This window comes from Oryza glaberrima, chromosome 8 (assembly GCF_000147395.1).
Source record: "Oryza glaberrima chromosome 8, OglaRS2, whole genome shotgun sequence".
Lineage (NCBI taxonomy): Eukaryota > Viridiplantae > Streptophyta > Magnoliopsida > Poales > Poaceae > Oryza > Oryza glaberrima.
Genome location: NC_068333.1, coordinates 12,984,638 through 13,012,423, shown reverse-complemented (window position 1 = coordinate 13,012,423; position 27,786 = coordinate 12,984,638). Strand labels below are relative to the sequence as shown.

The following is a 27,786-nucleotide window of genomic DNA, read 5'->3' as shown; positions in this document are numbered from 1 at the left end:
CGGCCCATGGCCCATTGGTATCATTGGATGGACCACAGTACAAATTTTAAATTTAGTTGTTGCAAAGAAAAGAAGACCGAGAAATCAATCAGATTTCTGTAGAGAAAAATTAAGTAAAATGTAAGTTAGACCATCGCCACGGCCCATGGCCCATTGGTATCATTGGATGGACCACAGTACAAGTTGCTGATATTTGAGAAAAAAAACCCTATATAACTATATTGCCTTGAAAAATAACACAACTTAGTTTTCCATTGGAAGAACACAACAAAATTTGAACTTCTGAATTAATCTAGAGGCTGTTTCTTCGCTTTCTATTTTTCATCCTTGATTTCTACGCCCCTCAGAGTAGACATACAAATTTATACTATTATCTCATTATTGTATACTCCCTCCGTTACACAGTGTAAGTTATTCTAACATTTTCCACATTCATATTGATGTTAATGAATCTAGACATCATTAACATCAATATGTCTAGATTCATTAACATCAATATAAATGTAGAAAATGTTAGAATAACTTACATTGTGAAACAGATGAAGTAGTTATTTGTTTGTTACGTTTAAATAAACACAGATATTAAAAAACAAAAAGTAGGAGGGGGTAAAACGGAAAAAATGCAAATAGGGTTAAAGCAGGGTTTTGGAGCTCGCTGTCACGCTCATCAGTCTAATCCCACCCATTGCGGCTGCGCTGGCTGCCACCATGTGGAGCCTCGCCGTCGCGAGCCCGCACCCCGCCGCCGCCTTCGCCGCGGCCCGTCCCCGCCGCCGCCCTCGCCCCGCCGCCGCCCCCTCCCACAGGTCGTCCCCTCTCCTCCCATCTCGCGCGCCTCTCGCGTCCCCTGCAGACGTCTCGTCGGTTTCTCCTCGTTGGTTTACCCTGGGCGAATCCCCAGAGTTTTTTTTATTTGTTTTTTTTGGGTGGATTTGTTCGTGTCGAGGATGCGCGATTTCATTTCCTTGACCGTGGTTTTTTTTTTCCAGTTTGTCGATTTTCTCCCCTCTGGTGATGCGGTTTGTTGGTTTCCTGACTGGTGATTATTTATATATGCAGAGGTGTGAATCCGCAGCGGTGGCGATGTGAGAAGACTCAGGCATGGTCGTTTTGGAGCTCTCTGAGGTTGGTGTTCTTCATCGTGAACGGTTTTCTGTGCATGGATTGAATCCCTTCTTGACTGAAATTGTCATGTTGTGAGTTGGCGTTGGGTCACAGACATGAGGGTTTTTTTCTTTTCGTTGTTGTGCATTTCGCTTAGCTGTGATTGATAGCGTGGTGCAGTATTATTTCTAAAGGGAATTTGGGGAAATGCATATTTGGTGCATCATGTATGTTCTATCGAAAGCTGTTGAGCAGTTATACTCCTTACGGAATGTTAACGTATTCCTATCAGATAACTGTCTTCTTATCAAAATATAGCAACCTAACGGTCTTCTTCTCTAGTCAATTTCTACTCTATCAGTTCTGCATTCAATAAAATTATTATTTCTATATCATCTTTGGTAACCATCAGGCAATGTGAAATTTCAGTGAATGAATCAATCCTTCCTCTTTTTTTTTCTACTTTTGCTTTATTCAGGGCCAGCGACCTTCCAGGAGGACTTTATGGGGATGTTTCGAAGAATATGCTCAAGCCAGCTGCTGGTAATATTATCTATCATCTTTCATGGCCATTGTTTCACTATGTTGAATTTGTTCCTTTCTCCCAGTTCACTTTTAGTCTAGTCTAGATTGTGGTATAATTTTCACCCCTTTTTTGACGGAGAAATTCCATAGGCTAGATTCCATTACTCAATTGGAACTGTTCTTTGATTAAAGCTATTGCAGGGTACTTATTCTCATTTTTGGTATTGCATCTCAGGTTTTGATTTTGATACAATTTAACCACTATCAATGTTATTGTTACTATCACATTTTTCTTTTAGCTTTACTTCCCCTAAAGTGGTAAAGAAGGCTTGTCTTTGTCTCATTAAGATAACAAAAAATAGGAATAAATAGTTCGTTCATTGTATTGATAGAAGTGGATCATTAATATATTGCCATCTAAGTTTATGAATTTCTTCTCAGCTGTTTCAGTTGAGCAAGCTGAAGCTAGTGCTCACCTTCCAAAAGGTGACATGTGGTCTGTGCATAAATTTGGTGGGACCTGCATGGGAACCTCCCAGAGGATTCAGAATGTGGCTGACATAATCCTTCGCGACCCTTCTGAGAGGAAACTGGTAGTTGTGTCTGCAATGTCTAAAGTCACTGACATGATGTACAACCTTGTAAATAAGGCTCAATCAAGGGATGATTCTTATATCACTGCACTTGATGAAGTTTTCGAGAAGCATATGGCAGCAGCAAAGGATCTGCTTGGAGGAGAGGACCTTGCAAGATTCTTATCTCAGTTGCACGCAGATGTCAGTAACCTAAAAGCAATGCTTCGTGCAATTTGCATAGGTTAATCACACCCTATTTTTCTTATCTTTCTGTCATATGTTTTTCTTTTTCAGCAAAATAGGTTGTCCTTTATTTTGTCCTACTTATGGAGAGGATTTACATGGGCCCTTAGTACTTCTGTGCTAACTGCTGACTATTTACAATTATGTATCAATGGTGTGGTTTGATTGCAGATATATAGTCTTAGCTGAGTTATGATACATTTCCCTTTTTGCAGCTGGGCATGCCACGGAGTCTTTCTCAGATTTTGTTGTTGGACATGGAGAGATATGGTCAGCTCAATTGTTGTCATTTGCCATAAAGAAGGTAACAATGAACACACTAAAAGAAATTGAGTAACATCTCTATGGCACAAAGCAATTACTCTCGCTGTAGAATTCATGCATAGAACCTCCTTACACTACAGTAGCTTCAGTAATAATTGCTCATTGGATCATCCTTTCTTCTGTGGAAATCCGGTCAAGCCACAGCTGAATGTAGTCTATATGCACCTTTCTTTTTTGAGATAGAACTAGCAGTGCTCGATCTCCTTTTCTGAACATTATTATTCATGAGAAATAAATATTCTATTTTATAAGTGCATAGGAGCTTATTTTAAATATTTGGGTGTAGTTTTACACTTGTACCAAACCATTTGGTTCTTTAATGTTGTTATTATCAACAAAACCAATTTGTGCATTTGCATTTAGTTTAGAGTAATCTCTATGGAAATACACCTACTATATTCAGAAGGCACTGCTCATATAAAAATATTACCTAGCTTATACCTTTAAAAACATGGACTTACACCAAAATATCTTACACTATGCAGTCTGGAACCCCTTGCAGTTGGATGGACACACGAGAAGTTTTAGTTGTAAATCCTACAGGTTCCAACCAAGTAGATCCTGACTATTTGGAATCTGAGAAACGACTTGAGAAATGGTTCGCTCGACAGCCAGCTGAGACAATAATTGCTACTGGGTTTATTGCGAGTACACCTGAAAACATTCCTACAACCTTGAAAAGAGATGGAAGTGATTTCTCTGCAGCCATAATTGGTTCACTTGTTAAGGCTGGTCAGGTCACTATCTGGACTGATGTTGATGGGGTCTTTAGTGCAGATCCCAGAAAAGGTAATCTTGTATCAACTTACTGCCTTGACACTTATTCTGGAAATTTACTACCAGTTTTTTTTATGTGTTATGCAATATGAAATGGAGATAAAATGCGTGCATGCCATTTCAATCTCATCATCTTTTTTTGTCAAGGCTTATGCCTCCATGAAGAATTAACAGTATGTTTGTGTGACTGCCTGCTGAAAGAACATAATATATTTCTGTGGCTAAGTCTGCATATTCAGGAGGGGTCATTAGGCTATGTCAATATAACTTATTAACTTTACCAAATTGACATTTTTATCAGTAATTATCATCATTAGAGTGGAGGCACATAATTCTTGTACTGATCAAAAGTATCAAACAGTTTCTAAGGTCACCCAGTAATCTATTAATATCCTAATATAAACAAGAGTACTTCACAGCTAATTCACAATTAAGACTAAACTAGCAAACCACGTATGTATATGTGAATCTCTATGCATCCACATACTTAATGGGGCTATTGGGTTGCAAATGTATGGGCGGATCCAGGAAGAACTAATAGGAGGGGCTGAACAAACTATACAAAACTATAGCCCCCTCCTCTAATGGATGTATGACAAAAAAAAATTAGTGGGAGCTTAATGGGGGCTCCCATGGTTGCAACGTCGGTAGTGGGGGCTAGAGACCCTGACACCCCCATGGCAGATCCGCCAAATCTGTTCTGTACACCATTAATGGGATTGCTAAAATTATCACACCACATTTTTCTCTCCTATACGTATGTATGGTTCTATCTCTCAGATCTCTTTTAATCAGATAATAAATCACTTCTAATCCTGATTCTCTTTAGTGTATTACAAAAATTACAATATAAATTTGAATCTTACAATGTAATTACAGTGTAAGTTTTGAAATTTACGGTGTAATTACAATGTAAGTGTAGATAATTTGCAATGCAAAAACGATGCTATTTTTTGGTGAAAAATATGGTGCCACCAATATAGCTACTCCCCATCATTAATTAAACATAAGTGAGTTAAATATGTCGACTTTATTTCTCTATGCATACACTGCATTTTGAGTAACCTTACTCTTTGTATAATGTGTCCATTTTGAGACATATATAATAAGAGCATCTGATTTGCAGTTAGCGAGGCTGTCATATTAAGCACTTTATCATATCAGGAGGCGTGGGAAATGGTAATTTCTATACTATATCTGGACACATTTTGATTGGTGTTATGATCATACTACTACATGTTTAGGCATTCAAATAACCCTCTGAGCTTGACAGAAGTTGCCTGGTGCAAGATAGGCTATTCCTCAAATAATAACAACACTTAAGTAGTATGAGTCTGTGAGATTCTGATGAAACTACACTAGGCTTGCTTGTTAGTTACTCAGGTCATATATAAGGAGAACCATTTCCATAGTCTATTATACACTAGAAACTATTGGATTGTGTTTCTTCAGTATCTTGTAGATAACTTGATTTGTTTTCTGTATGCAGTCGTATTTTGGGGCAAATGTATTACATCCGCGTACCATCATACCTGTGATGAAATACAATATTCCAATTGTTATAAGAAATATGTTCAATATTTCTGCCCCTGGTACCATGATCTGCCAGCAGCCTGCGAATGAAAGTGGTGATTTGGAGGCTTGCGTCAAAGCATTTGCAACTATAGATAAATTGTCTCTTGTTAACGTTGAAGGGTAAGTTTTTCTAAGTTAGCACATTTCTTATTTTGATCCTTCAATATGTGAACCATATATAATCTGAATTCAGTCACCAGGCTACTTTGATGATCTTTAGCAAGTTCCAAAGAATTGTGTCTTCTACTCTCAAATAATTTTCTAGTGCCTGGAATCTTGATTTTACACACTTTGCTGACCTTTCAAGGTTAACATTAATATAATAGAAGCATAAATAAGCGCATTTAGGATTTACTAGTGATTGTATTGCCATAACAGCTCATTAATCTTTGGTGCAGAACTGGAATGGCTGGTGTTCCTGGTACTGCAAGTGCCATATTTGGTGCTGTGAAGGATGTTGGAGCTAATGTTATCATGATATCGCAGGTAGATAGTGTTTTGCATCTCTAGCATGGCATATGATTGATGAAGCTTCATCCTAACTTCAAAGCATGTGCAGGCTAGTAGTGAACACTCCGTATGCTTTGCTGTACCAGAAAAGGAAGTTGCTGCAGTTTCTGCAGCTTTGCATGTCAGGTTCCGTGAAGCATTATCTGCAGGCAGGCTATCTAAGGTGTGTTTATGATATTTTTTTTCACTCTTCATGTTTATTAAAATGTTCTATTTCCATTGTGAACTATCCATTTCCAAGATATGGATTGCATGATAATCAAATGATGGTTATAATAGTTCTCGATGGGTATCTGATTTTCTTTTGAATATGAGAAAAATACTTTGAGAGAACTCAGCGGTTTTGATTGACATAGATGTGTTATTGCCTAAACAAATTCTACATATGTTACAAACTTAGCACTCTAGTGGGCTGTCAGTTGTGTAGAATACTCTCTGTTCTACACTATAAATATGTAATGATGATATTATGCCCTCGAATTTGGTGGTGAAGAAAAAAATTACACTTATGCGAAGCCAGGGGATGAGTTCCTGGGCAGCATCAGCCTGGGGCCACCATGTCAGGGTTGAGGCTGCGTATGAGTCATGCTAGAGAAGGGCGTGTATCATTACTTCTTTGTTTCTTTGGAAAGAATGAGCCAATATCCTTTAGTTATATCTTTGGCTAACAACTGAATCTAATAACATACTAGGATAACAAGCCTTCTAATATGTTGAACAAGATGAGAAGCCTGATCTAACCCCTGTAGTGTGTAACTGTATGCTGCTCCAGCTGCTGTCCCACCTGTGGTAGTCTGGTAGACACTCTTGTGCGCCATACGAGTGGCTGGCTTGCTGCAGTGCTGGTACTTAAGCCCAACCAGAAAGGTGGTCTTCGTGTAAACTTCCATGATATAAAGCATTAAATCCTTAAAAGCAACATCCTGAGGAAAAATTAGAGCTACAGGCTGGAAATCGACCTAAGAGGCTTCTAATATGACCATATCAAACCTTATTGTACTAAAATGTACCGAAGCTGGTTGGAACTAACTCGATTGAGGGATGTATATGTTCTGTCTGCTTCCTTCATGGTTAGACGTTTAGTGAATGCTGCACAATCTCTCCATGATGTGGATATGATATTGATCTGCCTACTTTATTATTTAGATACGAATTTATATTTTCAGGTCGAAGTCATTCATAATTGTAGCATCCTTGCTGCTGTCGGCCTGAAGATGGCAAGTACTCCTGGGGTCAGCGCAACCCTTTTTGATGCACTTGCAAAGGTAATCCCACATTTTAAGTTTTGTATGCCAACCATACAAGAGGTCTTTTCAAGGGACCAGACTAATTTACTTAATGATGGACCCAGGCAAATATTAATGTAAGGGCAATAGCTCAAGGTTGTAGTGAGTACAACATCACTGTTGTATTGAAGCAAGAGGACTGCGTAAGGGCTCTGAGAGCTGCTCACTCAAGGTTCTTCCTCTCCAAAACCACACTTGCTGTCGGAATTATTGGACCTGGGTTGATTGGTCGTACTCTCCTTAACCAGCTGAAGGATCAGGTATATCATGCTCCATATCCCTTTTTGTTATCATAATGCACAAAGAATAGTAAACTATATTTCTATTGTGGAACACTGGAACCTCACTAGGACTAAGAACATAAGAAGATGCACTTACACTTCCATTATCATGATATCTATCTAGGTCACTCTTACCATAAGGCTAATTGCCTAATTTAGACCACCTCTATCAGTATTCTAGATTTCTAGTGTTACGTTAGTCTGCTCTATATTTTTCACCATGTTTGAAGACTCTGGGAGCAGCCACTCACCAACTCTCAAGTAGTGGCTATCTGATTTCTGATAAATCAGTAGATGAGACACATCCATCACATCTTCTGGCTGGTTGGCCACTATCCTTCCCATCTCCATTCTCCACTATCCAGCTCCTGCACTGTCAGTTGCCACATTCAGTTATTGGTGCCACTCCCACCAGATGGATCAATCTAGATATGCAGGATTGTATGCAGATCTGTTCTTGGCTCAATTTACTCCTATACCTGTTATTCCTAGGTGACCTTAGTTCCACTGTAGCAAGTTTCTTTGATCAGGGAATGAATGGCATGTACCCTCCACAGAAACTCACAGGCAATGTAACTTCTAGTTCTAGCTCTAGAGTACTTCTGTCACATCTGATCTTCTGGTTGTAAGTTGTTTTCTGCGGGTTCAATTTCAGTTGGATAGAAATACATGAGCAAAATATAACAAAGGAAACATTTCCATATTCTATTGTTCTTAGTTGCCTGTTAATATATTAGATTTGCGTATGATCTCTAAAAAGGGTGTGCGGTTGATTGGGTTAATTTATCTTTTCACAGAAAAGCAATATGTAAGGTGCTATTTTCTCTTTGACTGGGTTTTCCTATTGCACTTTACACTTATACTTAATTACTCTGCAGGCTGCAGTTCTTAAGGAAAATATGAACATTGATCTGCGTGTCATGGGAATCACTGGTTCGAGGACAATGGTTTTGAGTGATACGTATGTTAAATGAATCTCCACTTCCCTCTTTTCTTTCCAAATTAAATCTCTGGTGCAGAACACCACAATAGATTTATTAGCTCGGTAGCTATTCTTGTTTCGTTCAAAACTTCCATGCTTCAAAAAGTGGGCAAACTCTATTTTTGGCCCGCGAACTTTCATCAAAGTTCATTTTTCACCCTGAACAATATTAAATCTTAGGGTAGAATTTGTCCAGTTTTGAAAGTTTAGGGGTGAAAATTAACTCGTTTTATAGTTTACGGTGAAAATTGAACTTCAACAGAAGTTCAAGGGTTAAAAACGAACTTTACCCCCCAAAAAAAAAAATTCTGTACATGAACTCTTTTGGTCAAATTGTCATGGCTGATGATAGCATATGCAAATTTGTGTCAGACAATTGCTTTACTTTCTATTGGTTGCCCTAAAAACCTGACCAGACAGAATATTGCAGAAGGGTTGTAGTCAAGATTGTTTGCGGATGTTGCTGTATGATAAGCATTAGTATTAAGTATTTACAAAAGCTGAATGTTTCTTTGTCCTACCAAAAAGTTGATTGGTTTTTCATGATTTCTGACTGATGTTTTCTATTTATATGCTAATCTACAATGTTCTTATCTGTATATTTCTTATGTTCTTTCTGTAGAGGAATAGATTTGGCCCATTGGAAAGAGCAGCTACAAACTGAAGCAGAACCAGCCAACCTTGACAAGTTTGTTGATCATTTGTCCGAGAATCAATTATTCCCTAACAGGGTTTTGGTGGACTGCACAGCAGACACAAGTGTTGCATCCCACTATTATGACTGGTTAAAGAAGGGAATCCATGTCATCACGCCAAATAAGAAAGCAAATTCAGGGCCACTGGACAAGGTAATTTTTTTGCCTATCAGCAGGCTTTGCTATCAAATAAATGCATATGCCTTTTTATTTTTAAATAGTTGATCTTCAAATGAGCATATATTTATTATGACTGATTTATTCAGTAGAACATGGTTAAACATATTTATGGAACTAGACACATGTCAGCTTTGTATGGATGTGAGAAGAGTCATCCACAGTTTTTAGTACAGTTGAATTTACAGTGCTAGATATAATTGGTTGCCTTTATTGACTAATGAACTTATTTCCCCTGCTGCACAGTATTTGAAACTTAGGACTCTACAACGTGCATCATATACCCATTACTTCTATGAAGCAACTGTTGGTGCTGGCCTTCCTATCATTAGCACTCTGCGTGGTCTCCTGGAAACAGGTGACAAGATATTGCGTATTGAGGGGATCTTCAGGTCAGTTTGAGCACATGATTACATTGTGTGGCATATCAATTTTCATATGCTATTATAACGCATGGGTGGAGTAAGATACTTAACAGATACTTTTATTTAGTGAATTTAGTGTGATGCTGCCTGATAATATGCTCTGCTGATTGTTCAACTGCAGTGGAACATTGAGTTACATTTTCAACAATTTTGAAGGAACAAGAACTTTCAGTGATGTTGTTTCTGAAGCAAAAGAGGCTGGATACACTGAACCTGATCCAAGAGATGATCTGTCTGGAACTGATGTAGCCAGAAAGGTACTTCTTCCATCATAGGCTTGTCAACCTACATAACTATACTTCCTATTGACTACTCTGCATAACCTGCTTCTATTGGTGGTTTTGAGTAACACATGTCATAAGAGATGGAAAATAATTTTATGTGCCTTCATGCTTCAGGCTACTCTACCAGGCTCCTCAGTCTTTACACTCTTCAGTTGTATATCTGTCTTTTCTTTTTTTTCTTTTTTTTTTTTTGCGGGGCAGTACATATCTGTTTGAATGGCACTTAGGTTACACTGTTGAAAATAAATAAAAGGGAACCACAGTGTAGGTACTGAACTGGAACAAATTATATTTTTGTTTCCTCTTGAGCCTAATTTATCACAACTTCCTTATCTAGGAACAAATTGACTGTCTATGTTTTCAAGATATAAAGGGTTCACTCATGGACCTTGGTAACTTGAGCTTAGTTTTCACCCTAAATGGTGCCTTTTCACATAGGCTGCTTCTATTGGTGGTTTTGAGTAACACATGACATAAGAGATGGAAAATAATTTCATGTGCCTTCATGCTTCAGAAGACAGCTATAGAAACCTTGTCAGGCTCCTTTTTTCCTTTCTCCTCTTTGTGCCTTATCTCTCTCTCTCTCTCTCTCTCTCTCTCTCTCTCTCTCTCTCTCCTTCCTCTTATCTGCCTTAGCTGCTCCTTGCCTTGGCTATACAAGCAGCCTCTCAGTTGGCCAGAAACCAAGGCTAGATTTGCTCAGGGGTTAATGATTGGGGTACTGATGATTGGAGTAGAAATTATAAGAGGAAGGAGAGCTGAGAGAGAGAATATACACCGAATATTTGATGGATGAATTCATGAATATTTGCTCAGGAGTTAAAGACTTGCATGATTGATAGGTGCACAATATTGAATTCGTTTTTCACTATGCTATCTTCTCTATCCTTTTCAGTTTTTTTTATAATTTAAACAATATATGGAAGAACATCAATATTTCACACTTGTTTTGTGAGAACATTTATTCTTTGTTCAATTGGTTTTTTTTTTTTTGCCAATCAATTACTTTTGGAACAGGTAATAATTCTTGCTAGGGAATCTGGATTGAAGCTTGAGCTTTCTGATATTCCTGTAAGGAGTCTTGTGCCGGAGGCATTGAGAGTAAGATTGCATCCTTCTTGACGACTATACCTTGATATTAACACTCTCTAATTAGATTTCTGTTATGCAGTCCTGTTCAACAGCTGATGAATACATGCAAAAGTTACCATCCTTCGACCAGGACTGGGCAAGAGAGAGTAAAGATGCTGAAGCTGCCGGAGAAGTAAGTACATCTGTTTCCATGTCTCAAAGTAACCGTTATTGTTTGCTGATATTTTCATATCACCTCATGATTACAAACCATGCTGTATTTCAATAGGCTTCATATTAGTTGTTGGTTCAGTACTTATTGTTCGAAATTTATGATAGAAAGCCTGCTGAAATTATTATATGTATTATATGTTGTCAAAATGAAGGGTTAATATTATCATCTATATAACTACTGATTTTCAGTAAACATTATTTTGATCGTGTTGTCATTTGCTCTGAATACATCACCATATACTTCTCCATGCGAGATTCCAATCTAAGGGACTAGTCTAAACCATCTATTCGTTTAGGTTTTGCGGTATGTTGGAGTGGTGGATTTGGTGAACAAGGAGGGTCAGGTCGAGCTGCGGAGGTACAAGAAGGACCACCCGTTCGCGCAGCTATCTGGCTCCGACAACATCATCGCCTTCACGACGTCAAGATACAAGGAGCAACCGCTGATCGTGCGAGGCCCGGGCGCCGGTGCAGAGGTGACCGCAGGAGGTGTCTTCAGTGACATACTACGGCTGGCCTCCTACCTAGGCGCTCCCTCATAAGCTTTGTAGCAGGAAGCATTTTCTGATGGTGGTCAAGATGGCTTTGAATCTTGTAAGGTTGCCTGGTTTCTTCTTCTCTTTTCCTTTGCACAAGCATTCTAAATCACAGTGAGGAAATAAGCCTTTGTTCTGTAGTGATGTTCGTCAAGGGCAATAGGTAGGAGTTGTGCAGGTCTTGTTGGAAAACAATTCTTGTTCGTTGCAATAATGGTGTGGTCGTCAGGTTTGTTTTTGATGGTGACGCTAGTGAGGTGAGACGGCATTACAAGTGAAGAATCAATAATGCAAAGCTTCGAATCGTGATGATGGAAGAAAAAAAAAATCCAATTGTGCAATGCTGCGTAAGACCTGAAAGGTGGCAATGTCTCTGGGACCGATTCGATCGACCTTGGAGGTTCACTTTACATGTCTTACGACCTTTAATCCTGCAGAGTTTGGTTACAAAAGGGCTTGGGATTGAATTAGAATCCATTGGTTCCTACATGTCTTACTACACCAACAATCATTAATCACATCTCAACCTAATACTAGCGGAACAGGAGCATGATGATTCCTAAACCATAGGTTACTCCATGTTCTAAACTTGAAATGAGCTCACTTGGTTAGATAAAACGGAGGTAGGTTACTCCATATTCTAAACTTGAAATCAGCTCACTTGGTTAGATAAAACGGAGGTTGTGCATTAAGAGACTCGAAGCGGCATCATGCTGGTCAGACTTCAGAGAGACCGGCGTTTGTACAGGAACTGAAGTAGGATAGTGTCATGTGTCTTGAATTGAAGTATAAATAAATTGACTGTCTGTCACTTACTAATTTGAGTGGAAGGCATATACCATGTATGGTTTTTTATGACGTGGAGAAGAGGGAATGAGGAGAGGGAGAATAGTGTGTCTGTGTGTGTGTCATTATATACCCTTATACTATGTATTATCTATATGATCAAATCATTAATTATACGAATCTCCTATAGACAACTAATTTAATTAGGCGCATGCAGCTGCAGTTTCTGTGTTTTTCTTTAGTGTAGAGGGCTAACATTTGGCAAGGGGAAATGATGTACTAATTTTTGTTATACTTTTACATAGTTTCAGTACTTATTTGGCAAGGTGGCAATATCAAACTTTTAACTCACTACTACACAAAAAAATGTTGTTATAGTTAATACACGAAAAATAATAAAATATTAATATTTGATACATTGACAAACTAAAGGATTATCTTTTTTTGAGAAAAAGATGTTTTTTAGAAAAATATATATACTTTTACATATCATTAGTAATGTCATAACTAGAAAAACTAATTATCAACCATATGTGTTAAGCTTTCCTAAGGAAAACCATAGATATGCCCTAAATAAAAGGAAAACAATAGGGTTCCCATATAACTAAGGCTGCATCCTGGAGAGAAGTATTCTCCCCGCATACGAAAAATGAAACGCCTCATTTGTGCATAATTGATTAAGTATTAGCTAAAATAAACTTAAAAATGTTTATTATAATGTATTTTTTTGCAACAACTTGCCTATATTTTTTTAAAGAAGCTGTTTAACGCTTCGTAAAACGTGCACGTAAGAAAATGGAAGGGTGAAAATTGGGAAGACGGAGCACTGAAATTTATAGCTACACAAGTTTTCCGCATATATTATACAGATGTATGATGTAAAAATAATTATATTCTCCATTCATATCAAAATAAATTAATCTAGGATTGGGTGGAAGGTCATTCAACGAATCTACACAAGTCATGGGCTTTGTTTGGAAAGAGCTCAAGATATTCTAAGAAGCAGCTGGGTGGTAGCTAACTTCTGATAATCTGGAAAATTTGGGTTTCTTAGCTTTTGGCTTCTAGTTCTTTTCTGGATTCTACAATTATAACTTATTAGAATCTAAATGAAAAGCTGAACTGTTTAGGGGAGAAACTGTAACTGTCAGAAGCTTCCCAAACAAATCCTAATTGGTTTATTTCGGAACAGAAGGAGTTGATAGCAACTGTTTGAACCTTTTATGCCCTTAAATGCCCCTTAAGGGATCTGTGAACCCCTACACTTTTTAGAGATTAGACTCATATGTAGTTTGGTTCATATTCAGGTTTGGATAGAATATGATTATCCATATTTGCAAGGATATGGTGATCCTGTTTTTTTAGTTGGTTGAATATGACCATCATTTTTTTTTGTTAGATGGATGAGAATTGATAGAATAAAAACAATAACATATTAATCAATAATAAAATATGTTAATTAACAATAATATAACTATAATATATACTAATTAACAATGAAATAGACTAAGAGGAAAAGAGAAAATTAAGAAGATATGCAAAACGAGGTGAGCTATTAGCACTTGATTAATTGAGTATAAACTATTTTAAATTTCAAAAATAGATTAATACTTTCCTATAGATTTTCTTTTTGCAAAAAACATACTCTCTCTGTTTCAGGTTATAAGACGTCTTGACTTCGGTCAAAGTCAAACTATTTCAAGTTTGACCAAGTTTATAGACAAAAATAGTAATATTCATAATACTAAATTAATTTCATCAAATCAATAGTTGAATATATTTTCATAATAAATTTTTTTGGTTGAAAATGTTACTACTTTTTTTCTACAAACTTGGTCAAACTTAAAACAGTTTGACTTTGACTAAAGTGAAAACATCTTATAACATGAAATGAAATGGAGGGAGTACCGAGGGAGTACCGTTTAGTAGTTCGAGAAACGTGCGCACGGAGATAAGACAAATCTCCTCTCAATGTCCTGCTGCCAAAACGCAGGGTCTAATCAACACTAATTTTACAAGTCAATTACTAAATAGCAACAAAATACATTTTGCTAATTAATTGCTAACTATCAAGATTAATAAAGGTTGATATCCTCATCCAGTCAATTTGACTAGATATACTCATCCAGTTTCTTTGCGAAATATTTTCTTTCCGTTTAATCCCATCATTTCCCTATTTCCCACCATGTAAGGCCGTGTTTAGTTTGTGTACCAAAATTTTTTTTAAGTATACGGACACACATTTGAAGTATTAAATGTAGACTAATAACAAAATAAATTACAGATTCCACTTGTAAACTACGAGATGAATTTATTAAGCCTAATTAATCTATCCTTAGCAAATATTTACTGTAGCATTACATTGTCAAATCATGGCGCGATTAGGCTCAAAAGATTCGTCTTAATTGATTTTTTTTTCATTCATATTTAATGCTCCATGTGTTAAAATATTTAATGTGATGGAATTTTTGAATGTTTGAAGGAACTAAACACTGCCTACTAAACACACTGAAAACCTGGATCACCATCTTTCATCCAACCAAAAACACCCTATAGCAGCGGTCGGGGCAGGGCGAAAAGGTGGTCGCGTTCGTCGGCCAAAAGCCAAAGTTTGACCGCACAAAACAGCGAGTCTACAAGCAGAAGAAAGAATCATCGTTGCTAGCTACCTGTACCCCTTTAAATTTGCCCCAGCAATTTCAGCTCAATTTTGGATGGATGCGCCCGCCTTACTTCGCGTCTACTTCAATTCGCACCGCCATTCTTCCTCTCAGCATAGCTAAAGCTAGCTCAGCATCGTCATGCTCCAAATTTAGTCCAAGATGAAGTCTTTCCAAAATCCATTTGTTTTGTCCAAAGAAATCTTTGCCAAAATTTTTCTACTAGTATAATACTATCTCCTGCTTCGGTTGCTCTTGCTCGCTTAGTTAAATAATACTAAGGACAGTATTCTACTTGGCCGCCTTCTTCTTCCTCTTCGCCTCTACCTGCTGCATGCCGCTTTACCCCTTCTCGATGCGGGGTTGGATTCCGACGAGATACTTGAGCCGACGAGAGGTAATCTGCTTCTCTCGCCTTCTCTCTCCGTTGTAATATGTTCTTTGTCCTCGATGTGTTTCCGATTTTGCTTTTCGCGGCAAAAGACTTTCGGTGTTGCTTTTTGCGAGGGTTTGTGTTAGTGTTCTTGATGGGAAGATTGCCGGGTTTTTTTTTTTTTTTGCTGCTTTGCTTAGCACTTTTTTTTATGATTTCTTGGACAATTTTGGAGCCATTTCGTTTAGTTTGAGTTCTTTCGGTGTTTTTGACGCCTGTGAGGTTTCTTTTATTCTCTAAAATTTTCGCCGAGTTTGGCGTTCTCTCCCAATTGTTTCTTCGATATTTTCTTGAAGAATTGAACTGGGTAATTTCATTAAGATTGAATTCGGTGCGAAGTTTATGTCAGGTTGTTGCACACGAATGATTTTTTTTTAATTTTTTTTGCAGTTTGATTCGAATCGAAGCTCCTAGTCTTCTTTACCATGTGAAGAAATCAACTGGTTCAGCATCAAGAAGCAGCCATGGCCGCCGTTCGCGTGGTGGCGCCGGCGCCGGCGGTGCTGCTGCTTGTGGCGGCGGCGGTGGTGCTGCTTCACCTGGCTCGCGCCATTGCCGGCGCGGCGGACGAGGCCGCGGCGCTGCTCGCGTTCAAGGACGCGTCCGTGGCAGCCGACCCGGGCGGCGCGCTCGCGGGCTGGGCCAACTCCACCACCCCCGGCTCGCCGTGCGCGTGGGCCGGCGTCTCGTGCGCCGCCGGCCGCGTCCGGGCGCTCGACCTCAGCGGCATGTCGCTCTCCGGCCGCCTCCGCCTCGACGCCCTCCTCGCGCTCTCGGCGCTCCGGCGCCTCGACCTCCGCGGCAACGCCTTCGACGGCGACCTCTCGCGCCACGGCTCGCCGCGGCGGGCGGCGCCGTGCGCGCTCGTGGAGGTGGACATTTCGTCGAACACCTTCAATGGGACGCTTCCCCGGGCGTTCCTGGCGTCCTGCGGCGGCCTCCAGACCCTCAACCTGTCCAGGAACTCCCTCACCGGTGGCGGCTACCCGTTCCCACCGTCCCTGCGCAGGCTCGACATGTCGCGGAACCAGTTGTCGGATGCCGGCTTGCTGAACTACTCCCTGACCGGCTGCCATGGCATTCAGTACCTCAACCTCTCGGCCAACCAGTTCACCGGAAGCCTCCCGGGGCTTGCACCTTGCACTGAAGTTTCTGTTCTTGATTTGTCATGGAACCTCATGTCCGGTGTACTACCTCCAAGGTTTGTGGCCATGGCTCCAGCCAATTTGACATACTTGAGCATTGCCGGTAACAACTTCTCCATGGACATCTCAGACTATGAATTTGGTGGGTGTGCAAATCTCACATTGCTTGATTGGTCATACAACAGACTACGTAGCACAGGGTTGCCGCGGAGTCTTGTCGATTGCCGTCGATTGGAGGCACTTGACATGTCTGGGAACAAGCTTCTGTCTGGTCCAATACCGACGTTCTTGGTTGAATTGCAAGCACTGAGGCGACTCTCACTAGCGGGCAACCGATTCACTGGAGAAATATCGGATAAGCTGAGCATCTTGTGCAAAACGCTGGTTGAGCTAGACTTGTCAAGCAACCAGCTGATTGGCAGCTTGCCTGCAAGTTTTGGACAATGTAGGTTTCTTCAGGTGCTTGATCTTGGCAACAACCAGCTCTCTGGGGACTTCGTCGAAACTGTCATCACCAACATTTCTTCTCTTCGTGTGTTGCGGCTGCCGTTCAACAATATTACAGGGGCAAATCCACTGCCTGCACTTGCTTCCAGGTGCCCTCTGCTTGAAGTCATTGATCTTGGATCCAATGAGTTTGACGGCGAAATCATGCCGGATCTGTGCTCATCATTGCCGTCACTTCGGAAACTTCTCCTGCCAAACAATTACATTAATGGAACAGTGCCATCATCACTGAGCAATTGTGTCAACCTTGAGTCTATTGACCTTAGCTTCAACCTGCTGGTTGGTCAGATTCCACCAGAAATATTGTTTCTTCCGAAGCTTGTTGATTTGGTCTTATGGGCAAACAATCTCTCCGGTGAGATACCAGACAAGTTCTGCTTCAATAGCACGGCATTGGAGACATTGGTGATAAGCTACAACAGCTTCACTGGAAACATCCCTGAGTCCATTACCAGGTGTGTGAATCTCATTTGGTTATCACTTGCCGGCAACAACCTGACTGGGAGTATTCCCTCAGGATTCGGCAACCTCCAGAATCTTGCCATTTTGCAGCTTAACAAGAATTTAACAAGAATTCACTCTCTGGCAAGGTTCCAGCAGAGCTTGGCAGCTGCAGCAACCTCATCTGGCTTGACCTCAACAGCAATGAGTTAACCGGCACAATACCACCACAGCTAGCAGCACAGGCAGGGCTCATCACCGGAGCAATTGTCTCTGGCAAGCAGTTTGCTTTCCTCCGTAATGAGGCTGGCAACATCTGCCCTGGTGCTGGTGTTCTGTTTGAATTCCTAGACATTCGGTCAGACCGCCTTGCCAATTTCCCGGCTGTGCACTTGTGCTCCTCCACAAGGATATACACTGGCATAACTGTATACACTTTCAGAAACAATGGGAGCATGATCTTCCTTGATCTTTCATATAACAGCTTGACCGGTACAATTCCAGCGAGCTTCGGGAACATGACATATCTTGAGGTCCTTAACTTGGGTCACAATGAACTTACCGGTGCAATTCCAGATGCATTCACTGGGCTCAAGGGGATTGGTGCACTTGATCTCTCACACAACCACCTCACTGGTGTCATCCCTCCAGGGTTTGGGTGTCTGCATTTCCTTGCAGATTTTGATGTCTCCAACAACAACCTCACTGGTGAAATCCCAACATCAGGGCAGCTCATCACATTTCCAGCATCCCGGTATGAGAACAACTCTTGACTCTGTGGTATTCCCTTGAATCCTTGTGTGCATAATTCAGGCGCAGGTGGTCTGCCCCAAACTTCTTATGGGCATAGGAATTTTGCTCGACAAAGCGTGTTCCTTGCAGTGACACTCTCAGTGCTCATACTGTTCTCCTTGCTGATTATTCACTACAAGCTATGGAAGTTCCACAAAAACAAAACAAAAGAGATACAAGCTGGTTGCTCTGAGAGCCTCCCAGGATCCAGCAAATCAAGCTGGAAGCTTTCAGGTATCGGTGAGCCATTGAGCATCAATATGGCCATATTTGAGAATCCATTGAGGAAGCTCACCTTCTCTGACCTACATCAGGCCACCAATGGCTTTTGTGCGGAGACACTCATTGGGTCAGGAGGGTTTGGTGAGGTTTACAAGGCCAAACTCAAGGATGGTTACATTGTGGCTGTCAAGAAGCTGATGCATTTCACAGGCCAGGGTGACCGGGAGTTCACCGCAGAGATGGAGACCATTGGCAAGATCAAGCATCGCAACCTTGTTCCATTGCTAGGTTACTGCAAGATTGGTGATGAGCGGCTCCTTGTTTACGAGTATATGAAGAATGGCAGCTTAGATTTCGTCCTACATGACAAGGGTGAGGCTAATATGGATCTCAATTGGGCAACAAGGAAAAAGATCGCAATAGGCTCGGCCAGGGGGCTAGCATTCCTCCACCACAGCTGTGTTCCACATATCATACACCGGGACATGAAGTCCAGCAATGTGTTGCTTGATGGAAACTTTGATGCCTATGTGTCAGACTTTGGGATGGCGAGACTCATGAACGCGCTCGATTCACATCTCACTGTGAGCATGCTTTCAGGAACACCTGGATATGTGCCACCTGAGTACTGCCAGGATTTCCGGTGCACAACCAAGGGCGATGTGTACAGCTATGGAGTTGTGCTCTTGGAGCTCCTCACAGGGAAGAAACCGATTGACCCAACTGAATTTGGTGACAGTAATCTTGTTGGCTGGGTGAAGCAGATGGTGGAGGAGGACAGATGCAGTGAAATATATGATCCTACATTGATGGCCACGACATCTGGTGAATTGGAGCTCTATCAGTATCTGAAGATTGCTTGCCGCTGCTTGGATGACCAGCCTAACCGCAGGCCTACCATGATCCAGGTCATGACAATGTTCAAAGAATTTCAGGTTGACTCGGGCAGCAATTTCCTCGATGACTTCTCACTCAATTCAACAAACATGGAGGAATCATCTGAAAAATCAGTGTAAATGCTTCTGGTTCTTGCAGATTTTGATTGTTAATGGAATGTAAGTAAACTAGTTTAATCATTTTAACTTACAGGAAAGAAAAGTAGCCCCTTTTGGTAGGTGAATTTGCAGTTTTGGTTTCAGTCAATGTACATAATACACAATAACAGGAAGAGACACAGACACAATTGTAGGCTTCTTTTGTGTAGAAGATTGCCTCTTTAGTTGTAGAGCCAAGTATATATATCTTGGAACTAAGTTCCCATGCTTGTACATATGTTTTCCTACTAAGAAAGAACACAACACAAGCTTTTGTAAGTTGGAAATTGCTTATGTTATGACATCGTTCTGTGATTTGCATGGTGATGTTGCAATTTTTGCCTACTGTTTGAACAATTTGCTTAAAAACTGACCATATTTGTCCTTTTTCGTAATAAATAAAAATATGTTACCACGTCTATCTTCAGCTCTGATTGATTCTTTCTGCTGACAAGCATAAAAGAAGTGTCTTAAATCTCACCATACACTCTGCAGTAAGTATTTTACTATTTCCCCTTACCTTTCGTTTACTGTAGCAAATAAAAAATTTAGATAATAGCAAATCAAAATTATTACTGTGGCTGACATCTTATTTCTTTTAGAAATCATAAACTTCATATCTGCTATTGTCATCAACTGTTAGTCTTGTTGACAATACATTACAGTGTTAGATTTTGGTTGTCATATCTTGACAATAATGAATGGCATAGTGAAGGCATCATTTCCATGTACTAAATTTTCCAATCTATTTTATTTACAATATTAGTTAAAACAGATTTTGTTAGATTTGGTTATTTGTTCCTAATGGTAGTTGTTGACAAAATGATAATCGTAATTTGATATTCGTAACTCATTCACCATTTGCATTTCAGATTCCTTGAGTTACAAACTGCTGGTGTGGCGCCATGCAAAGTCATAGAGGTACATACCTGCCTACCTTCTTTTTGACATTTCCTGATGTTACTTGCCGTCTTGGCCTACCATGGCCCATTGCTGTGGAAGGCATATATCATGATATCGGTTCATACTCAGCAATCCCTTATTGTCTAAAGTTGGACAGTTTTTGCAAACATATTTGCATTTCTTTTAGAAACACAGTACAAACGCAGACACTCACAACACGCGCACTGCGCACACTCACCCCTATGATCACACACACGCACACTCTATCCCTATGAATACCTTTGAAAGACTAGACCAATATATCTCGAGATTGATGAAGTCATCACGGAGGCACGGACGCCTTGCTGTCAACGGGTACGTTGCCTACTATTGAAAGAATAATTTGTCCTAAATACGAGAACCGGGTGGGTTGGTTCCACCACAAGGATTTTTTTTTTTTTTGCTGTCAATAAGATGGCTGCGTGCTTTATTAATATGTGTCCAATGATGCCTATCACGTGTGGTCAAAATTAAGCTGAAAGCCATACTCTTTTGAACTCTGAGTACTAAATTACCTCATTACTTGACTCTTCCCTGATGATGATAAATCAGGGTCAATCAGCAATCTGGTAGCATTATGATATTATCAACTTGGTGTAATTTTCTTCCCTTTCTTGATTATTCCGCGAGAAAAATGATGAATCTGCTAGCTTTATGCGACAGATTTTCAATCAACAAACTCATCAGTCTAAATTCTTTTGGTTTTTTTATATCAAGCACGGTGATCACTAATCAGATATCACTTTCAGGGGGTTGCTTGCTTCCATGCTGTGGTTCAAAGGATTCGGTGTTAGGTCACAGGTAAGATGCGTTGGTTGGCCTGAATTCTTCGCGCGTGCGCTCCTGACAGCGTCATCTGGGCATGGGATTGGATCAGATTTCCACAGTCACCATTTCACTCATGCCGATTATTATAATCCGTAACGGTTTATTAATAACCAAAAAAGTAATTTGTGAATAAAAATTTTATATATGTATTCTACTATTCTTAGCGATTTAAAAGCAAATACTGGAAAATAAACTAAGATGAAAAAAAAAATCCCAAAATCAACTCTAAAATAAAGTTTTATAATTCATTTTTCGCTGCGGCTTATAAGCTGAAGGGTAAACGATAGAGTTGTTCACGCTTTCAACCTGAAGAAATCATTCATGGCATTGATGCTTTTCCTTCCGTCCATGCGTAAACGATAGAGTTGTTCACGCTTTCAACCTGAAGAAAATATTTTCTTAGCTTCCTGATCATTCATGGCATTGATGCTTTCCCTTCAGTCCATGCGTAAGATAGAAGGGGATCTGTGCACGGGTGTTGTGTCAAGTTAGGTGCAAGACTGAAGACTTGCAGGACAGTGACCCCTTGTCTCACATTCTGAATTTCTGATGAGTGAAGTGCATCTGGTACAAGAGTGGTTTGTTAAAGTACTAATCAAGTTGTGCCATTTTGTAATTCTTTTCGTAATATGATCACAAACCTTTACACTTGGCAACCCCAGTTTGACCAATTTGCCAATTGGGTTAAAGGACGGAGATTAATTGTAAACGTTAACAACGTAAAGTTCAAGCTTGAAATTACTTTGAGTTTGTCAGTATATTTCAAATTAGTTACATACAGCTATTGCTTTTGGAGCTTTGGTAGTTATTAACAGTATATATCACTAATAAAAAGGTCAAAAGGTCGATTTAATACAATTCATCGAATCAAATTATGTTTGTGTATAAAAACCATGTTATCAAATCATATCACTAGGCACCATTTAAGTACATACTCTGTTTTGCATGTTATCACAAGATAACCTAGCTTGTAGAGTTTGTACTTCTAGAAGTGTGATCTTTGTGTTTCCAAAAGCGAGATCCCATGCACACTATTGTCATATATTTGTACCTAAAAATTGACCTTAAATTGGGTGGATTGCCAACGCCAAGTGGGTTAAGAAAAAAAAGGAAATGTGAACATGTATACTCTTTTGGTTGCTTTCCGTTTAACTTGAGCAGTTCAGATAACATTAGGGCGAAAATGCACTGAGGATCACATTGATATGGATGAAACATCTGGAAAAGTAATCTCTATGCTATCGCGGCAATTGTTCAAAGTCCCGAAGAAAAACCAGATTTACTAACGGATTATCTCATCTAATTGTTGGCTTTTCTATAACTTTGACGTGTGGTCTTTTTTCTTTAGTTAACTGATGTTGCATTGTGGTAGTTAGAAATGCTTCATATGAAAGCCTTTTCTCGTTAAAAAAAAAAACTAGTGGCAGTGGTGGTCGTGATTATTTTTTTTGCCGATTACACGGAAGATGCACATTACTAGCCGAGTGTGTCTCTCAAGATGTTGAAGAGGCCAATGGCAAACTTCTAACGTCACAACGAATTATTGAAAGCCACCCATCTTCTCGATATGATGTTTTAATAAAATACTCCTAAAGGTGTTTCACAAAAAAAAAACTCCTAAATTTTTGTTAATATTGCACAAGAGTCTTTCCACACCACTTTTATCTAATGTAGAAAGGCTTAAGATGATCAAATGGGCGTGAATATGAGGTATGAGCTTATGTTAAGATTGTTCTTGCAAAAATAAATGTTAAGATTGTGTTTTTCAAACACTATCATTCTATCAAGTGCTTCCCTGTAAGAAAGGTGGTGTTTGATGCGAACAGAAAGAAAACCCACTCATTTGTTCCATGCAGCAAGTATGATTACTTTTTATACTATAGCGAGCGCCCAGGTTTATATCTATTTTACAAAACGATTTTGCTAAAACATATGGCGAAGAATTTTTGGGAGAATATCAGTCCATTTCTTGTCTGTTTGATCTGATGTGGGCCTCATTTTTCGGCCTAACCTAGCAAATGGGCCTTTAGCAAGTTAGGCCCAGTATAACTTCTGTCAGAAAAAAAAAGGGCATTTGCAAATTTACCACCAGTTTTTTTAATATTGCAAAGATGCCACTCGAATGACAGTTCTAGTGACATTTTTGCAATTTTCTAGTGGTAAATTTGAATTGCCCCAAAAAAAAAGGGTCAACTTAGCAGGCCTACAGATAGTTGGACCTTTTGAAGCACCCTAACGAGGGGCCGCCTAATGGGCGCCCCCCATCCCCCTATACACTACTCTCTTCCTTCCTCCACCCCTTCTTCTCTTCCTAATACACCATAAATTTAAAAAAAATAAAAAACACAAAGTTGAAAAAACTTATGTATAGAAATACTATATAAAAAAATTTGAATTCAAATTCAAATTAAAAACGGGTATGTAAACTTTGGGTCTATAAACTAATATTTGAATTCAAATTCAAATTTGAATTAGGTATATAAACTTTTGATTTATAAACTAATATTTGAATTCAAATTCAAATTAAAAACGGGTGTATAAACTTTAGATGTATAGAAATACTATATATAAAAAATATTTGAATTCAAATTCAAATTTGAATTGGATATAATTCAAATTCAAATTTGAATCGGGTATGTAAACTTTTGACTTATAAACTTTGGGTCTATAAACTTTAGGTGTATAAACTTTAGATGTATAGAAATACTATATATAAAAAATATTTGAATTCAAATTTAAATTTGAATCGGATATATAAATTTTTGATTTATAAACTTTGGGTCTTTAAACTTTAGATGTATAAACTTAAGGTGTACAAACTTTAGTTGCATAAATTTACTAAAATAGGAAAGTAATGCGGTGCCAAAAAAGGAAACCACGTGGTGGAGAGGGGGGCGCCCTAGGGGCGATCGCCCCTTAGCAATCTCGCCCTAATGACTACTTCCTCTGTTTCCTATTATAAAACTTTCTATCATTGCCAACATTCATATATATGTTAATGAATCTAGACATATATGTTTGCCTAGATTCATTAACATCTATATGGATATGGACAATGCTAGAATATCTTATAACCTAAAAATGAAAAGGAGGTAGTATAAAAAGAATCTAAACTATTTAAGAGAGATTTTACTTATGAGAAAAGGTGCAACAGCCAAAAGCTTCTCAAGTAGGTGTTCCGACAATGCAATGGCTTGTGTGGTTTGGTTCCAAAACTTAGCCCTGCTAAAACATTTATAACTTCAATAGTAACTTATATGTATTCGAATTGAAGTCAATGTGTGCCAGATTAATATAACTTGAGAAACCTTGCCTTACTATGCCAAAACTTAAGCTTTTCACATTACCAATATTTTGTAGGCTACCAATCCAACATGCCCTAAATACACTTCCTACAATGCAACTCTCAGTGTATTTTTCAATTGATATGATTGTGTTTTCTATTCAAAGTCATACAAGAAATACAGTACTTGATTGGTATATATGCTAAAGACGGATGAGCGACATACACAATCTACCCCTCCGTTTAAAAATATATTAACTTTTTACTACACTTATCTAGATTTATAGCTAAAAATTATTATATCTAGATTCATAGCTAAAAATTGCTATATTTTAGGATAGAGGGAGTAGCAAACAATATATGGCACGTGCTAAAATGTGTACTCCCTCCGTCCAAAAAAAGATAAACTCTGGGTTTTCGTGTCTAATATTTGATTGTCCGTCTTATATGAAAATTTTTTATAATTAGTATTTTCATTGTTGTTAGATGATAAAATATGATTAATACTTTATGCGTGACTTTTCATTTTAATTTTTTTTAATAATTTTTTTAAATAAGACAAACGGTCAAACGTTGGACACGGAAACTCAGGGTTTGTCTCTTTTTTTTTTTGGACGGAGGGAGTACTTGATACCATTTATATTAAAGGTTAATTAGATACGTACCATTAAAAATTTACCAGTTTTAAAGTATGCCATTACTATTTATGTATTTGTAACGATGACATTGTTGTTTATTTGTAATCTCAATAATACCATTAAGATACGTATTTTATATGTATTGAACGAAAACACTCTCATCTTCTACCTCCCTCTCTTCCCTCATCCTGTCATCTTTCTCTGCTCATGCTGCTGCTGCTCTAGATCGATTGAAGATGGATGGCAAGGACGCTTGCTGCTTCTGCTAGCTCGACAGGAGGCCAAAAATGGCTGTGTGCTGCACCGGCGGAAAGGGGACCCACGGCGACGAGCGGCGGTGCTTACGATGCAAAGACCTAGATCTAGAGCCGCTGCGGACGGAGCGGCTTGCCATTGTGGACGACGACGGCGGCGCCTGGGCGCCGAAGACCTGATGGAGGCTCGATCTGCGGCTGCTGGTTGCCACGGGCTGCTTGCTGCTTGCTTGAAGATGAAGGGGCGAATGAGCTTGCTGGGTCTAGTTTGCTGCTTGGAGACCACGACGAAGAAAAAGACTCAAATCCCATCGCTGGTGATGCCTCCCTGTTGCTCCCCGACTGGGTCGAGCCGTGCGCATCTGCCGTGGGAATTCGGAGCGCCAGACAGCACTGCGCAGGCCGTTGTGCCAAATGACCTTGTCAGATGCAGTGATGGGGAAGATGAACAGTGGAGAGAGGAGAGGAAGAAGGAAGATGGGGGTAATTCTGCCCAAAAAGTTTAGAAAATATAATAAAGGGGCAAGTAGTGGCATATACTCCCTCCGTCCCATAATATAAGGGATTTTGAGTTTTTGCTTATACTGTTTGGCCACTCGTCTTATTAAAAAAATTAGAATTATTATTTATTTTTTTACTTACTTTATTATCCAAAGTACTTTAAACACAATTTTTCGTTTTTTATATTTGCACAATTTTTTTAATAAGACGAGTGGTCAAACAATGCAAATAAAAACTCAAAATCCCTTATATTATGGAACGAAGGGAGTACCAAATAACCATGAAATTATAATGCTATGGTTATAAATAGTTGAATACTAATGGTATATTTCAAAACCAAATTTATAATGGCATGAACCCTTATATTAAACCCTAGTTGTCCATAGCTAATCTTGTGATGATTCTAAAGAGTTCATGAATGCGTCTTTACTTAACATAACATGGGCCAACTTTTATTTGGAGTATCTCTACGTGGGCCTAAAACAATAGTGGTTTCAGGCCGAAACCACATTGTCATTAATTAAGCGTATCGATTGTTGTTTTGCCTCTAAAAAATCGTACTCCTAGTATATCTTTTTCTGACGATAAACAGAATGCGGTTACCCTCTACAAATCTATACTTTCTATATAGTTGGTACCCACTAAAACTAAAACTCAACATACAAGCATGCCACATCATCACCCACTAGTAATTACTATTCTAGCCCATTTAAAATCCCATGCAAGCATGCCACATCTTCACTCACTAGCAATTACTAGTCTTGCCTATTTTAAATCCCATACAAGCATGACATATCATCTACAATATTATATTATAGAGATCAACAAGTATATGTCAAAGCATCTTCCTCACATTATTTTCTCAGCATTTCATCTTTCATCATTTCGACAATATTTAACATATACTCATCCGTGAATCCCGCAGCAAAGCACGGGGTATCACCTAGTATAATAGATGATTCTCCGTGTTTTGCTTGGAGAATTATTAAGTAATCTTTAATATATTTCTTTAAAGAGTAAACATGATATTATTTATTAACAACAAATAAAACTGTTTAAGATAAATAAATTTAATATAGATTGCAAATAAAATATTAGGCTATTGGCCAATATAAGCATCGCAATAAGCGAAATATAGGAAAAAATGATGAAAAGTATATTAGTAGTACTAATCATAAAACAAACTAAATAATACTCCACGCTTTGATACAGAATATATGGATGCATATATGTTAAATATTATAAAAGTGATAATAGATTCGTTAAAATATTATGTACATGATATGAGAGGTGATGATTAGATATGTTTGCATGTTAATTTGTAGAATTCAATAAATTAAGATGATATTGCATTCTTGCATGAGCTTTTTGATAAATAATTATTATTAGTGGATGATGAATTGATGATGTGGTATATTTACATATTGAGCTTTAAATTTAGTGGGTTGTAATTTTTATAAAAGGTATAGATAAATATGGAAGTTTATGCACTAGTGAAGACAGATTGTGCCAGCGAATGCAGGTTTTCGATCATAAAGGTCCTCCAAGAAAAAGGTTTTTATAAACTCCATTACCTAAAGATTATAATTAAGCTTACTCAGCAGATCAAAAGGAAGTACAATACGTGCTTCCAAGAACACTACTACATAAACGATTTTTCTGTATAAGAATCCCTATAGTTTGCAGAGGGACCGTAATTGGTCCCATCTAAGAAAA

The 27,786-nt window shown here is 38.8% G+C and overlaps 2 protein-coding genes across 2 annotated transcripts; both read left to right on the top strand.

Moving 5' to 3' along the window:
* The first annotated feature begins 682 nt into the window (after positions 1–682).
* On the top strand, positions 683–11,844 carry LOC127782053 (bifunctional aspartokinase/homoserine dehydrogenase 1, chloroplastic). The gene is made up of 19 exons (XM_052309122.1): positions 683–806; positions 1,060–1,125; positions 1,583–1,647; positions 2,071–2,445; positions 2,663–2,751; positions 3,257–3,560; positions 4,675–4,727; positions 5,038–5,243; positions 5,522–5,609; positions 5,683–5,796; positions 6,800–6,898; positions 6,985–7,179; positions 8,079–8,161; positions 8,805–9,030; positions 9,301–9,446; positions 9,601–9,736; positions 10,781–10,864; positions 10,935–11,027; positions 11,365–11,844. The coding sequence occupies exons 1-19, from the start codon at positions 709–711 to the stop codon at positions 11,608–11,610; spliced, it is 2,766 nt and encodes a 921-aa protein (XP_052165082.1). The 5' UTR covers positions 683–708; the 3' UTR covers positions 11,611–11,844.
* Positions 11,845–15,068: 3,224 nt separating this feature from the next.
* On the top strand, positions 15,069–19,903 carry LOC127782957 (brassinosteroid LRR receptor kinase BRL3-like). Its single transcript, XM_052310251.1, is given in 3 exon segments — positions 15,069–15,447; positions 15,874–17,699; positions 17,702–19,903. Coding segments are annotated over 2 exon segments (3,657 nt in total). The 5' UTR covers positions 15,069–15,447; positions 15,874–15,947; the 3' UTR covers positions 19,607–19,903.
* The last annotated feature ends 7,883 nt before the right edge of the window (positions 19,904–27,786 follow it).